General features: G+C 41.4%; 1 protein-coding gene across 46 annotated transcripts in view; it reads left to right on the top strand.

The window, feature by feature from the left end:
• Ralgps2 (Ral GEF with PH domain and SH3 binding motif 2) overlaps positions 1 to 14,930 on the top strand; it is a 180,247-nt gene that overhangs the window by 143,458 nt on the left and 21,859 nt on the right. For 44 of the 46 annotated variants that reach the window (XM_087580905.1, XM_087580891.1, XM_087580881.1 and 41 more), the window contains 6 exon segments: positions 4,007 to 4,144; positions 4,261 to 4,351; positions 6,915 to 6,982; positions 8,332 to 8,467; positions 9,033 to 9,184; positions 14,751 to 14,805. In XM_087580905.1, the coding sequence (XP_087437031.1) occupies positions 4,007 to 4,144; positions 4,261 to 4,351; positions 6,915 to 6,982; positions 8,332 to 8,467; positions 9,033 to 9,184; positions 14,751 to 14,805 (640 nt within the window). 46 annotated transcript variants of the gene reach the window in all.

Below are 14,930 nucleotides of genomic sequence, written 5' to 3'. Positions count from 1 at the left end.
GCCTTCATAGAAGCACTTCTTAGAACTCCTCTGGCATATTTAAATATCTATAATGGGCTGCAAACTATAAATAATAAATAAGTAAACTAGAACCTAACAGAAAAATGCTGATGACTACTGCTGGTCACTGTGTCAGCAGCGCCTCACTGTGGCCATGGGGGACTATGAGGCTGTACTGTTGCCGTCTATTTTTGTGTTTTGTTTTGTTTTGTTCTTTTAGAGAAAGCAAGTGATCAGTTTCCCAGGACCCTTTTCAGATTTTCATGGGGACAGATAAGATGGTAGCTTCTAACCCCTGGTTTGTGTTCACAGTTGCCGAGTGGGGTTTCGTTGACTACTACATCTCAGATTGAGTGAGATGGGAGATGGTTCCTCTGAACCTTGTAGTTTGGGAATTACTTAGCTTTCTAACTCGAACAATTTCTACTATTAACCAACATTTTTAAAAAATTGGAGTGACAGAATTTAGAAACACATAATACTTGATTTGACTTGTTTCATGGAGATCAGTTCTGTGCAAAATCCTGAAAAGCAGAACTAAGGAAATCTAGAGAACGTGCTATAGAGCGAGGTGGATGACAGGCTGCGGAGAACATTAAAAGGAGCTTCAGAGGACGAGGAGATCGGAAAGCTGAAACTAGGAACAGTCAAGGAGAGTGAGGTAATTACACTGCTGCAAAGAGGGTGGAGACTTAGCTCAGTGGTGAGTGTTTGCCTAGCGTGCAAAGACCCGGTCCGACCGAACACTGCAGAGATGGCAAGGCCAAAAGAGAAGCTGCTGCAGTGGTTAGGTGGTAGGTGAAGGCCAGCGGATGCTTACAGTGTTCCAATGAGGAGTCGTGAATTGTGACATTGACTAAAGATAGTTCTCAGTACTGTGATGTAGGGACTTTGTTTGCTAATGCTAAGACATCTGAATTTAATGGCAAATATACCTAAGAATGTATCTTGATTATACTTTATTTCAACATTGTTTTCATCCTTTTGTGTATTGGTATGTAAAAGTGCACATCATGATCCAAGTGCAAGTCAGAACAGTGAACTCTAGGCGCTGAGACACTGCACTGTTTTATACAGTTAGGAGTGAGAGGGAACCACGGATGGCTGACTAAGGTTTAGCATAACTGAGAAAGTAACATCAGAAGACTCACGATGTCATGATGCAACCTCTCAGAAGCTGTAGAGTGCACCGGCGGTGCCCTAGCATAAGAATGTGCAGCTACTGTCCATCGGGCTGGTCCTGTGCCTCGAAAGCCACTGGGAGCTGGTGGCAGAGCAAAGGTGAATGCTTGCCCATGTGCGGTAAACCCCAGTGCCCTGTGACGAGCAGCCAGGGTTTGTGGCTGACGTGTGCTTTGGGAGTCGGCTTGCCTATCACTCAGCATTCCCGTCTTAGGGCTCCTGCTGCTTGGACCTTAACAAAGAAGGCATGATCTGGAGATGTATGTATTTTGCATGCAGTGAAAGGAATGCCTTTTGAAACAAGATCAGGTAGAGCAGAGCTCCTAACCCACTGGGAACAGCTTGACTATGGAAGACAGTTTACATCTTCTCAGGAGTTGTTCACAATTTCTCCAGTAATTCTCTAGGTGTGGCATGCTGTTGCCACAGAGTTTTGGATAAAGAAACAGACTCAAGCCAGCTGGGGTGGCACATCTTAGTCTCAGTAGTTTGGAGGCAGATGAGTTCGAGGACACCTGGCTTACATAACAGGTTCTAGGCCAGCGAGAGCTACTTGGATCCTATCTCAAATGAGAGGAAAAAGAGACTCAAATTCAGATATATATACCGTAGCAAATAATCTGTCTTATACTGATTAAAAAGACTCATGATATAGATAATGTGCACTTAAAAATAAACTTTGTTCTTTACAAATTTTACCTTTTTATGGTTAATACCAGTAAACATAGTTCTTAAATATCTTTTAATTTTTGTATATAAAATACTTTTAGCATTCCTAAGTTACTTGTTTTTCAGACAACATCATTATTACCATTTTAAATTGCACAGATACTGAGTCCTGGACTCAGGACAAACCACATACATACAAGGTAATGTGCCAAATGCAGTGTTAGGTGAGGAATTAGAGTACAGTGCTGTGTAGGATCAACTATGTATAACATAGGCTGTCAATCATCCTGTTAGAGAAAGCTGCAGAGACTGCATGTGGACCCTGCTTTCTCAGTGATGGCACTGGGAAACATGTCTCATGAACCTAACAGAGTGGAAAGGCTAGGCTGCCTTTAGGAAGTAGTGATGGGCCTTGTTTTACCGGTGTTATGGTAATTCCAAGAATGCTGAAGCTTTTTTGGCCACTTAATGATCATAAATGCTATCTGAGTTGTTTTTCTTTTTAATCTCTGAACAGGGGAATACAAATTTCTAATCTCAAGGGCCTAAGAAGAAAAGAACTGTACCTCTATCATTCTGAGTATAAATTGTCAAGTTGGTAGTTCTCTGCCGTTACTTTCGGTGAGAATGCTGGGTAATGCAGGCTCACTCTTGCCCAGAGAGAATGTCAGCAGCGTGTAGACATGCATTCAGTACCTAGATTTGAGTGCTATTTCTAGTTCCTGGTACATTTGACACAATAATCTAAGTGGTAGTGCCTTAAATTCTGTGTCGTTCATGAGACGTTAAATTACTAGCCTTGATAAGATTGTGATACCCAGCTGATAGTATAGAAAGAGAGTTTGTGTGCATTGAGCTGGTTTATACAATTGGTTTTAACTTGGGACAGTCAGTGACAGAGGTGATGGCTGTGCAAGATGGTACAGGCTGCACTAGATGTGACCACCAGGGCTGACCTTCCAGTTGGGAGTGCACGACTTGTGTCTGCCTGAGTGGTTCACAAGCTAACTCAAGACAGTAACAGAAAAGAAAAACCAAACCAAAGACAGTTTCTCCCAGTGACCTAAAAATAGCTCTGATTTGGGTTGGGATGGCAGAGTGAACCCTCTGACACCAGGAGCTGTGGTTCTATTGAGGCTAATTGTTTGTCTCAGGCATTTGCAGTCTCGAGTTTGTCTCAGGTGTTTTGTTTTTTCATGTTTCTAATATTTTGAGAACTTAGGAGGTGCTTCCTTACAGGAGAGCCAGGGCCTTCTCACTATTTCCTCATGCCTACGGAAACAATAACCACATAAACCCAGCAATACCATTGGCAGATACTGTAAAATGTTTTTCATATTTATTTGATCTTACAATCTTGCGTTTTAGTTGAGGGCTAGACGACCACTGTTCATATATCTTCACATAAGAAAACCTTTGTAACATCACTTTAAAGAAGAAAACAGCTTTGCAGTTACCAGAGTCAGCTGTTGGAAACGTAGACTAAATGTAAATCTATTCGCTAATGATTCACATTGTTACATATTTGCTTATAGAAATCTCAGAAATGTTATTTCAGTAGTATTGTTCTCCTTTTACAGATACAGAGTGATAGATACAGTAATCTATGTAATATGTAATAGATTCAGTACTGGTGTAGTCATTACCTACTTCTCAAGTGACTTCCAACCTTACAGATTGGAACCTCAGCTAGTTTATAACTGCCACATTTACAGAGAAACTTCTGGGCAAAGAATACTGGCGCTGTGTTATGAATAGCGTTCATGTATCATATTTGGGAAGAGTTGTCAAACTTAGGGAAAGAAGGCATGGTCTGTAGACTCAGGGAAGTTCTTTAGATAAAATAAAAACTGGAAAATGGGTAATGCTTGACTACAAGTAAATACTGAGTGTCAGAGATTAAAATGGCCTTCTCTGCCTCTTTGCCTATTGATGTGGACTTTAATTGCAGTCCCAGTCTTTACTTGAAAACAACATGGAGAGACCTGACAAGGACCTTGGGTTTGTATGGTCTGACCCCAACTCTAGAGATCTCAACCCCAAGAGATCATGTTCTATTAATAATGCACTGTAAAGAAAACATACTGGGAAACACACAGGTTGAGTTTCCTTCCCTCTTGTTTACTTGAAGTCGCCTGTCTGGCTTCCGTTGCAGGTATCTATTTGTCTGACTTGACCTACATTGACTCAGCGTACCCGTCCACAGGCAGCATTCTAGAAAATGAGCAAAGATCAAATTTGATGAATAACATTCTTCGAATAATTTCTGACTTACAGCAGTCCTGTGAATATGGTGAGTTAATTTCAGTTTTGGTACCACATGGCCTTAGCTACCTTCAGTGACATTTCTCTCGAGTTTTCAGCTACTCTGTGCTTTCCTTGAATAATGGTTTATCATCTTTTATCTAGATATTCCCATGTTGCCTCATGTCCAAAAATACCTGAACTCTGTTCAGTATATAGAAGAACTACAAAAGTTTGTGGAGGACGATAATTACAAGTAGGTTCTTCTTCAGATTTGCATCCTTTGTCCTTTGAATCCTTTCATCTGACGCTTAGTCATCTAAGTGTGGAGTCTACTCTAGTGCCAGCCAGTGAGCCATTAACGGTTGCAGCAGTAATCACATGGGTTTCTTTTAATCACTTGATACAACTGAACCAGTTTACAAACTTCAGCTGTTTTTTTCTTTTTTTCTTTTAATTTAAAAATAGTGGAGCTTTTGAGCCAGCTGGTGCTCAGCAGGTAAACACGCTTGAGGGCAAGCCTGATCGTCTGCAATTGATTCCATGTCCCACGGGGTGAAAGGTCAGAATCGGCCTGCACAGGTTACCCTCCCTCAAAAAACAAATAAACTTTAAACACATTTTAACATTCTTAAGTTGTGGAGAACAGACATTCAAAATTGGGGGTTTTGTTTTTTGGGTTTTGGGGGGTTTGGTGTTTTGTTTTTTTCTTATAACAGAATGGAACTGTTTTCCTAAGGAAATTTTTATTTTTCTAAGCAGAAAAAAATTATGCCATTTACAAAATACAAAAAAAAATTCCTTCTTAGAGGGTTATTTTTAGGCACATCTTTGAAAGTGTTTCCATGGGGTTGGGGATTTAGCTCAGTGGTAGAGCGCTTGCTTAGGAAGCGCAAGGCCCTGGGTTCGGTCCCAGCTCCGAAAAAAAGAACCAAAAAAAAAAAAAAAAAGAGTTTCCATGATTTGAGGGTCTACTGAGACTTTTTGTCTCTGAGTTGCTGAGGTACCGTGGTAGGACCATATTTAATCTGTAACACAAGGTCCTTTAGGAGGAACCCTTAGGCTGGTAACCATTTCCGCAGCCTTCACATCACAGCTGCCGGGAGAGAGGGCGATGCCTCTTGTTTTCCTTTTGGTTTCATTTGTTGATTTTTTTTTCTTTCTCCCTTCATCTGCGTATTGTTTTTTGGAAAGTTGTAAGGTGTTTTCTTCTGGTATTAAATATATGAAGCTCTTAAAATACTTTTAATGCACCTAAAATTGTATTGCTTAAAACCTTTATTACCATTTTCTTCCCCATATCATATAACTAACACTTTAAATTTCTCCCTTAACTTTTACATAAAATGTTTATAATAACTCACTTGAACATAATAAGAGGTCAGGTTGGCTTTTTAAGGCTGAAGGTTCATAGACCTCCTGCCTGTGTTGTAACTGTTTTGAGTTTGATGGTCTGGGTCTTAATCCTTACCCTGTTTTCCTGTGCATCTAGTTACTAAGGTAGAATTTATATTTGATAAACACATTTTGTCTAGGGAAATGAGATCAATTATCTTGATGTCCTGAAAATTCAAGATACAAGTATTTATTACTCTCTCTCTTCTGGCCAGAGAAGCTGACTGATGTACAAAGAGTTAAAGTATTGTTAAAAGAATAGGCCAAGCTAACTGTACACAGTTACAGAGAGGGGGAAACTTTACTAACTGTAGCAAGATTGCGATAGAGTTTTGATTTGTTTAATTAAAGCTAGTTGTTTTGTTTTTGAGACAGGGTCTGTCTACTAGTTCTAGCTGTCCTGGAACTCACCGTGTAGACCAGACTGGCCTTGAACTCAGAGGTCCACCTGCCTTTACCTTCTTAGTGTTGGGATCAAAGGCACTGGTGTAAATCTAATTTCATTTTCCTGAAGGACATAGATGTAGGTAGACCAGATATTTCCAGAATGACATGCGACAACCTTCATTTTTATAGGCAGGCAGGTGCATCGTACTGACTTGGTTTTCCTCAGTAGTCAGAACCAGAGCAACCTTAGCTGGTATAGAGCAAACTTTTGCCAGTTACCAAGCTAGTCGCTTAGATTAAAGAAGCAAGGAGATAGTGTACTTGTCCCCAAAGAACTCAGTCTGGTACATGACACATGCCTAGTACCGGTGGAGGTCAGAAGAGCCTTAGATGGTAGTGCATCTCCATGTGAGTGCTGGGACTCTAGCCTGGCTCCTCTGGAAATCAGCCAGTGTTTTTAACCACTGAGCCGTCTCTGCCCTCTTCATGTGGTCTTCGTGGTGGGTGAAAAGAAAGTAAGAAACATTTAACTAATAGAAATGGCATTTATCCAAAGGCCTCTCTCTGTTAGGCAACTTCATTTACTATGGCCAGCATAACTGTTACAGACAACATCTGTGACTTCCAACCAGGTTGAAAAAAACCTTCATTTAGTACCTAGTTTTAGTACAGAACAGGTTTCTTCTTGTTTGTAACTTGGCTTCACTCTTAGGAGAAGGAGGTTTGGTACTATTGATACCTGAGGTAGCAGCCGGTCGCTGCCGTGCTTTCATACTGGTCAGTGTTCTAGCTAATCACTGGAATGTAGCCAGCTCCTCTTCTGTTCTGTCCTGCAAGGGTGCAGTGCTAGGAAGAGCAGGCAGGCTGTGTGCTCAACAGAACGAGTGTGCCGGGGGTGCTGTCTGCTAAGTCATTCCCTAAACTGTCAACCACTGAGCCATCTCTCCAGCTACCTATTGAGTTTTTTGTAAGAAAATGTGACTTTGATATTTTTCCATTACTCATTGTTTCTTATGTTTTGCTCTTCTGGAATGTAGGCTCTCCTTAAAGATAGAACCAGGAGCGAGTACACCGCGCTCAGCTGCCTCCAGGGAAGATCTGGCAGGTTAGTGCATAACTGTTGGTCGGTGCACAATTGTTGGGGAGTGAGCTTCCAAAGTGGGTCCATTATCAATGGTAGACCAGGGAACCTGATCCCAGAGGACAAAACTACACTGTAGAGTAAGTGAAGACTTTGCACGGCTTACACTGCTACAAAAAAGTACCTTTTAAAAATTGTCAGTATAGGGGTTGGGGATTTAGCTCAGTGGTAGAGCGCTCGCTAGAAGGCCCTGGGTTCGGTTCCCAGCTCTGAAAAAAAAAGAAGAAAAAATTGTCAGTATAAACCTTCAGCTAAGCTTCTTAGTACAGATTCTAAAAGTACTTGAAGGCCTGGTTGGTCGCTGGAGGATAAGCTACGCGACAGCGTCTACGTGACAGCGTCTAGATGAAGTGCACTGTGAGCAGGCAGAAGTAACTTGGTCTGTGCCTCTCAAACATGCTTCTCATTCCTTTGCTTGTTTGTGTCTTTTTTTAATGGTTTATTTTATGTATATGAGTACACACCAGAAGAGGGCATCTGATCCCATTACAGATGGTTGTGAGCCACCATTTGGTTGCTGGGAATTGAACTCAGGACCTTTGGAAGAGCAGCCAGTGCTCAATAACCTCTGAGCCATCCCTCCAGCCCTACTTGTTTGTTTCTTAAGACAGGCTCTTACTGTATGGTTTGTGCTAGCCCCTAGCTCACCATCCTCCTGTCTCAGCCTTCCCATTGTGGGATTATAAGTGCACACTTCCATGCCCACTTTTTTTAGACATACTGTCACTCACTGTATAGCCCTGGCTGTCCTGGAACTCCCAGAAATTCACCTGCCACTGGCCGCTGTCTCTCGAGTGCTGAGACTAAGGGTGTGTGCCCATTAAGGAGGAATTTTGAAAGCTATACACTGTGAGGTGTTTGTTATTCACATAAATCAATTCCAGTGTCAGACAATGTAGATGATCTCTAACTTGAGCACTTGACTTAGCTTACACATTTCTTTAAGTGAAACTCAAAGCTATGTATAAAAAAGCCTGGTATCAAATTGAAACCACTGAATCTAGGATTCAGAAGACCTAGGTATTTAGTCTAGATTTTGTTTTTGAATTAAGAGACTAACCCTATCACTTTTTCTTCTATATAAAGTAGGGAATTATTTATACTGCCTTTGTTTAATATACATAAGAGAGATAAAAAATTTTGTATAGTCGGATATTTGTTTTAGTACTTGGAAAATAAGTATTTCTTCAAGTCAATTAAATCGAACTAACAGGATCTGAAACTTAGGCACAGTTTTATTATGAGAGAGGTTTTGTTTTTGTTTTTAAGGATCCTTAGAAAGCTTGTGATGATTTTTCTCTGTCTTCTCTAAGGTCCTGACGTAGGAGCCTCGCCACAAGGCGGGAGGAAGAGCAGTGCTGCCGAGGGAGCCTTACTGCCACAGACGCCCCCGTCCCCTCGGCACCTCATTCCACATGGACACAGGAAGTGCCATAGCTTGGGTTACAAGTCAGCAGTTTTTTAAGTTGTTTATAGATGGATTTATTTTATTACTCTGTTAGTAAAACATGCTTCTGTATTCCGTTTACTTTAGAAGTTAGGTGCTTGTGTGATTGCTCTTGTTAATGGTAGCAATCTTCAGAGTCAGTAAAAAACTGCCTTGTTTTCCTAAAGGGATTATTTTTCCTTACACCTGATTTTGGAATTGAGTGTTCTTAGCAATGTCCATATTTGAGGAAGATAAATTAGGAGTTTAGAGAGCTGTAGTAATAATACACTGAAAGTTTCTTGTTAAAACTTTAACCTTTTATCAAGAGCTATAATTGTCATAACAAATACAAATAATAAATTAAGCTATAAAAATCTGTTTATATTCATATTATATATATATATATATATGTAAATGCAGTTCTTAGTATCATTAGGTCTGCACTATGGATTCCTCAAGGAGGTATGCATACTCTCGGCGGACATGGTCCTGTTCCAAAACAAACTCTGGAAACAGTTTTGATTGTCTTCTGTATCCTGAACTAGAAACCTAGGAAGTTATAAAGAATGTTTCTCTTGTTTCTAGTTTCATTCATAAGATGAACACAGCAGAATTTAAGAGTGCAACGTTCCCAAATGCAGGGCCACGGCACCTGCTGGATGATAGCGTCATGGAGCCACACGCACCATCACGAGGCCAAGCCGAGAGCTCTACACTTTCCAGTGGGATATCCATAGGTGAGACACTCAATGGGGCTTCCAGCTGCTGCCCAGTAAAGAGTGAACAAGAAAAATAAAACAAAACCAAAGGAGCTCAGTGCAAAAACATTAACTCTAGCACAGTGGCTCTCAACCTTCCTAATGTGACCTTTAGTACAGTTCCTCATCACAGTAATCCTCCATTGTATATATTTTTGTTGCTATTCCCTAACTGTAATTTTGCTACTGTTATGAATCTTAATGTAGATATCTGATCTGTGACCCCTGCAAAGGGTCGTTAGACACCCTCATCAAAAAGGTGAGACCCACAGATTGAGAATCACTGCCCTAGTATAAGCACACACAAAAATGGTTAAAAACAAAGGTACAATTAAATATAGGGTGGTGGTAAATAGTGATAATTATTTGAAAACTGTTACTAGTTTTAGCTCCGATGAGAAGACTTTTAAGGACTTTGAGAAAAGACTGTAGACTCCTTTAATTGGTTGGTTAGCTGTATGCAGTTTGGATATGGAAGTGAAGAAAAGAAGGAGTCAAGTGGGAATCCAAGTCACTTGGATTAAGCAGCCAGTTGGCTGGTGGTGATCTTACCACACGGGACTGAGAGAACCAATGCTGACTGCCGGCATACATATTGAAAGGGCAGATGAATTTTGCAAGTTGAGAATTTTATTTTGAAATTATTCTGTCGTTTATAGAGACATCAGGTCACTGGATATGTGAATCTGGAGCTCACTTTGGGTAGTGTCAGGCCTGCAGCTATGTAAAGAACAGCAGTCTCTCAGACTGTAAGACTTGTTTACTTGACTCAGATGTAGTATAACAAGTAAGGATGTCCTCACATACAGAAGTTTATAGAAGTTACTTTGAATAGGTGATGGACTAACAAAGGTAGCTGTGAAGGAGAGAAACCAGATGTGCTATTACCGAAGACGGAGTTGTTGGTGCGTGTGTGTGCGTGTGTGCGTGCGGGGGTGAGGCTGTCCTGGGGTGTCCTCCTCTGTGGTTCTTTACCTAAGTTTTGAGGTAGACTCTTTGACTGAACCCGGAACACACTGGCAGCAAACCCTCGGGATCCTCCTGCCTCTTCCTGCTGGTGCTGGGATTACAGGCGTGTGTCGCTCTGCTGACCTGAGTCCTAGGGCTCCAAACGTGGGTTTTCATGCTTGGACAGCAAGTACCTTCCCACTGAGCCATTTCCCCAGTGCAGAAGAGGGAAATTCTACACGTCAGTATGTGGTGTGACACAGAGCTCAGACGTTCTGTTAGTAAGTTTCCTCAGATACCTGAGATGAGCTTTCAGCTGTGATTTTTGAGCCTGCAGCCAGGGAGCCTGTCTTGGTGGAAGCATGCAACAGAGTAAAACCATTCACCTTGAGTTGGAAACGGACAGAGCATGGGCTGGGGTCCTCAGGCCCGCTCTAGAACAGTGCCCTCAGCGCCCCAGCACCCGCCAAGAGGGCCAAGCCTTTAAACAGCATGGCCCTCTGCAGGATAGCCTAGGTCCACACTGTAGCAGATTGGCGCAGCAGTAATCCCAGCACGTTGGAGGGGCTCAATTTGAAGGATAATCTAAGGTATACAGCCAGATTCTTATCTTGGGGTCAGGGGGAGGCAGGCAGTAAAAGATGAAAATGAAAAATTAACCATGTTCACGTGCAACATTGGTAACCGTAAATGAGCATTTTGTGGTAGAACCATAGGTGCGAAGTCCTGAGCAGACAATTTGGTTTAAGGTCTTCTGCTGGTGGTTTATTGTTGTTCTTGTTTGTAATAATTTTTGTAAAAAGTTTGCAAATTAAAAAAAAAAAACAGACCCAAAGTCTATATATCCCAGTGGAATAGCTATTCCAAGCTGTAGAACCTCACACTAAAGTTTACATTTTTTCTGTCACTATTTTTATGCACTTATTCACCATCAAAAAAGAGAAGGAAAACCCATGATAGAGTTGAATGTCTTCTTTCTTGTTTTCTACATGTTACATGTACCCACATGTATATTTTTACATATTAACATACATATAGGCTAGGGTTCACATAGGAGGGAGAAGATACAGGGTTTGTTTACTTTTTTTTCTTTATGAGATTAAATGGCCTCAGTATTACACATTCTAGGTCTGGCCATTCTCCTGAAAACTTGGTAGTTAATTGTATATATGTGCTAGATTTTCATTGTCGGTTCATCTGTTGATTAATAGGTTGGTTCCATGTCCTTGTTGTCATGAATAAAGCATCAGTAAACGGGGGTACAGATGCCTCTGTGGTAGGATGTGGCATTCTCTGGGTATATGCCCAGGAGTGCAGTAGCTGGGTCATACCCAAACAGCTGTCCACAGTGGCTATAACTTGTAACCCCACCAGCAATGAATGAGGGCTCGCACATCCTCTCCAGCATTCTGCTGGCTGAGGGGATCTCGAAGTTTTAATCTGAGGAGAGGCTTTTGGTTACAGCTTCAATCTCCTTGCTTGTAATAGGTATGTGAGTTGTTTATATCTTCTGAGTTTAGTTTTGGTAGATTGTAGGCATTTAGAAATTCTAAGTTTCTCTGCTTTTTACAGAGTATAAATCTCCAATAATGTTTGTTATATGTTGTAATGAAACCTTTGAGCTCTAATTTTGTTAATTTATGTGTTTAACCTCCTTCAAATTGCCTGTCAATCTCACTGTTCTCAAAGAACCAACTGATTTTGTTTATTGCTCCCTTAACCTATTTCATTAATTTTTTTCTTTATCCTTTATTGCCATTTACTGTGTTTGGGGTTGGCTGCTTGTCATTGAGAGCCTTGGCGCTTTTTGTTAACTCTTTTCTAATGATTTATTTTTTCTTTTCTTTTTTATGTGCATTGGTGTTTTACTTACATGTATGTCTGTGAGGGTCTCAGATCCCCTGAAACTGGAGATACAGATAGTTTTAAACTGCCATGTGGATGCTTGGAATTAAACCTGAAAGAATAGTCAATGCTATTAACTGCTGCGCCATCTCTCCAGCCCTACCTCTTAGAGTTTTTAATACGAGCACTTAATAGCTATCAGTTTTCCTTTTGGGACTGCCTTGGCTGCATCTCAGAGGTTCTGATAGGTTGTGTTTTCATTATTGTTCGTCCGTAGGCATTTTTCTTTTTAAACTGTTCATTCAAAACTGTTTGATTTTTTTTTTTACTTCTTTATTTTAAAACTTTTATAAATCATGAATGTGTATGTGCTGTGCAGAGGTGTGTGCCTTTCTGAGTGCATGGCCAGCAGATCACAGAATCAGAATATGAAGTCAGATATTGTGCAGGTAGAGTTACAGATGGTTGTGACCCTCTGAACATGAATGCTGAAAACTCAACTCAGGTCCTCTGAAAGAGCAGGACAGTTTTAATTTTAAACCTTGAGACATCTTTCCAGCCTGTTTTTACTTTGTTTTTAATTGTGTATATATGTGTGTCAGTTTATGAGTACATGATGCTTGTGCAGACAAATGCCCCAGAAAGCCAGAGGCAGCACCTCAGCTAGACCTGGAGCTGGAGTCACAGGCACTTGTGAGCTGCCCAGCACACATATTCAGGGAACACAGCTCAGGACCTCTGCAAGCGCAGTTTAAGGTCATAACTGCTGAGCCATTTCTCCAGCCCCCATTTTTTTCTTCTTAAACTGTGTTTTATTATCTGGTCACTAATTCTTTTTATAATTAAAAGGTATACCCATGGTATGCTCAGTTGTGGTTCAGTTTGTCACATTGCTCAAGGGCTGAGCTATATTGAAATAGCCCCTCAGTGTCAGTAGAGATTTACCATCTGAGCGCCTGACTCTTTTACCTGAGAATTCCAAACCGTGACCACAGACCTGCTTCTGAGCCTCCAGCCCAGTTAAAAAGTTTGTTATTCCAGTGGAATCTGGTGTGCTACTTGAGAAAAGGATTCTGAAGCATATTTGTCTTCTCCCTCTGTGTGTTAAAGTTATCCTCTAGCTTAGCTGCAGTTTTTATTTTTGTTGTGAGCGTGTCTTGTCAGAAATGTAGATGAAACATTTATGAATCTCCATGGAGTGGGGAGGGGGATTTATTGAACATTGGTTTCACGGGTATTGATTGCAGTTTTGTGGCAGCTGTTTGCCAGATGTTGATACTTTTCTTGGTACACTCAGCCAAGACAAACGCAGGGTCTCTTATTCCACATCAGATACTACATGTGACACAGGTGGGTTGTGGAATGGCTACAGAGGATCAAGGAGGCGAGGAGTCTCAGCTGGGAAACCAGAAGTGACCAGCAGGGGTTCTGTGGTGAGAGGCTACACACAATCAGACCTGAGCTATAGAGCCGAGTCCAGGGACAAAGGACAAGGCAGGACCAAATCCAGATGAACGAGTGAGCAGACAGATGGCCGGACATCCAGATAGAGAAGCAGGGGACAGGCAGACAGTGAGTAGAGTAAGTCATCTCAGCAGTAAGAACAGAGGTGAACCGACACCTCGAGAGTCAGGGTTGTCCTCTCCCTGTCTGCCCCTCAAGGCATACCCCAGTGGTCAGGTAGTTGGTGGGAGCTGGGGCCATCAAAGGGGCTATAATCTCTGCATGAAATCAGGGTAGGAAGCCGCCCCTCCTTGATCTACTGTCGCCATTAAGTTCTTGGGCCTGGTTTTCCTTATGAGGTCTGAGTATGCCCATGTATGCTCCTAGTCCCAATACACACTGGTAGATTTACAGGGTGGCACCATTTCTACTCCATGACACTTCCCTAAAACGCCCAAGGCATTTGAATCCCAGCACTGAAAAAGAGTCCTGAGAGGAAATGACTGAAGTGTGACGTTCTCAATTTGAAGTAAAGACTCAATACCCCATGACTATTTGCCCAGGAGACGTGAGAAAATAATACAAAGGCAGACCTAGAAGAACACTGTGGGAAGTTCTTGGACTCAGCTGTGTCCTGCTACTTACCTGTGTTGTAACACAGTGGTGTTCCAGATTATGCTATGCCCTGGGGAACTCCATTTCAAATCTCATTAGACTGTTTATCCTCATCATGGTATATTGGTTTCAAAACAGGAAATTAGTATGCCATGAACTTCTTTCAATTTCAGTTAGGGTAAACTTAGTAAGAAAGAGTCTTTGCTCTGTACACTCTGGTGGAAGATTGAGCATCTGATTGGGGGTAGACCAGCTCTCTTCACTAGGCTCATCTGATTGGGGGTAGACCAGCTCTCTTCACTAGGCTCATCTGATTGGGGGTAGACCAGCTCTCTTCACTAGGCTCATCTGATTGGGGGTAGACAGCTCTCTTCACTAGGCTCATCTGATTGGGGGTAGACCAGCTCTCTTCACTAGGCTCATCTGATTGGGGGTAGACCAGCTCTCTTCACTAAGCTCATCTCCAGCCCTTGTATCTTGTTGTCATTCTTTGTTTTTGTTTTCAGACAAATAATATTTGACCCAAGCTGTCTTTGAATTTAATAACCTCATGTCTCCACCTTTGAAGCATAGAATTATTATTAGTATTATTAACAATATTGATGTGTGCCACCAGAAATTTTATTTTTGAAATATAATTTTATTTATGGAAAAATCACTTATATAACAATAATAGAACAACTTCTGGTTTTAGGGAGCAGTGATGGTTCTGAACTAAGCGAAGAAACCTCATGGCCAGCTTTTGAAAGGTAGGGGAAATGATTCACTAAAACTGCTTCGAACGTATTTGGTCTGTCTTAAAGAACACATGGCTTTGAATTTGAAGAAGTGCATGTTACATATCACTAAGTAACTAAGTGTTTTACTGGTCAGA

Source organism: Rattus norvegicus, chromosome 13 (assembly GCF_021556685.1).
Source record: "Rattus norvegicus strain SHRSP/BbbUtx chromosome 13, alternate assembly SHRSP_T2T, whole genome shotgun sequence".
NCBI classification, from domain to species: Eukaryota; Metazoa; Chordata; class Mammalia; order Rodentia; family Muridae; genus Rattus; species Rattus norvegicus.
This window is presented reverse-complemented; position numbering and strand designations above follow the sequence as displayed.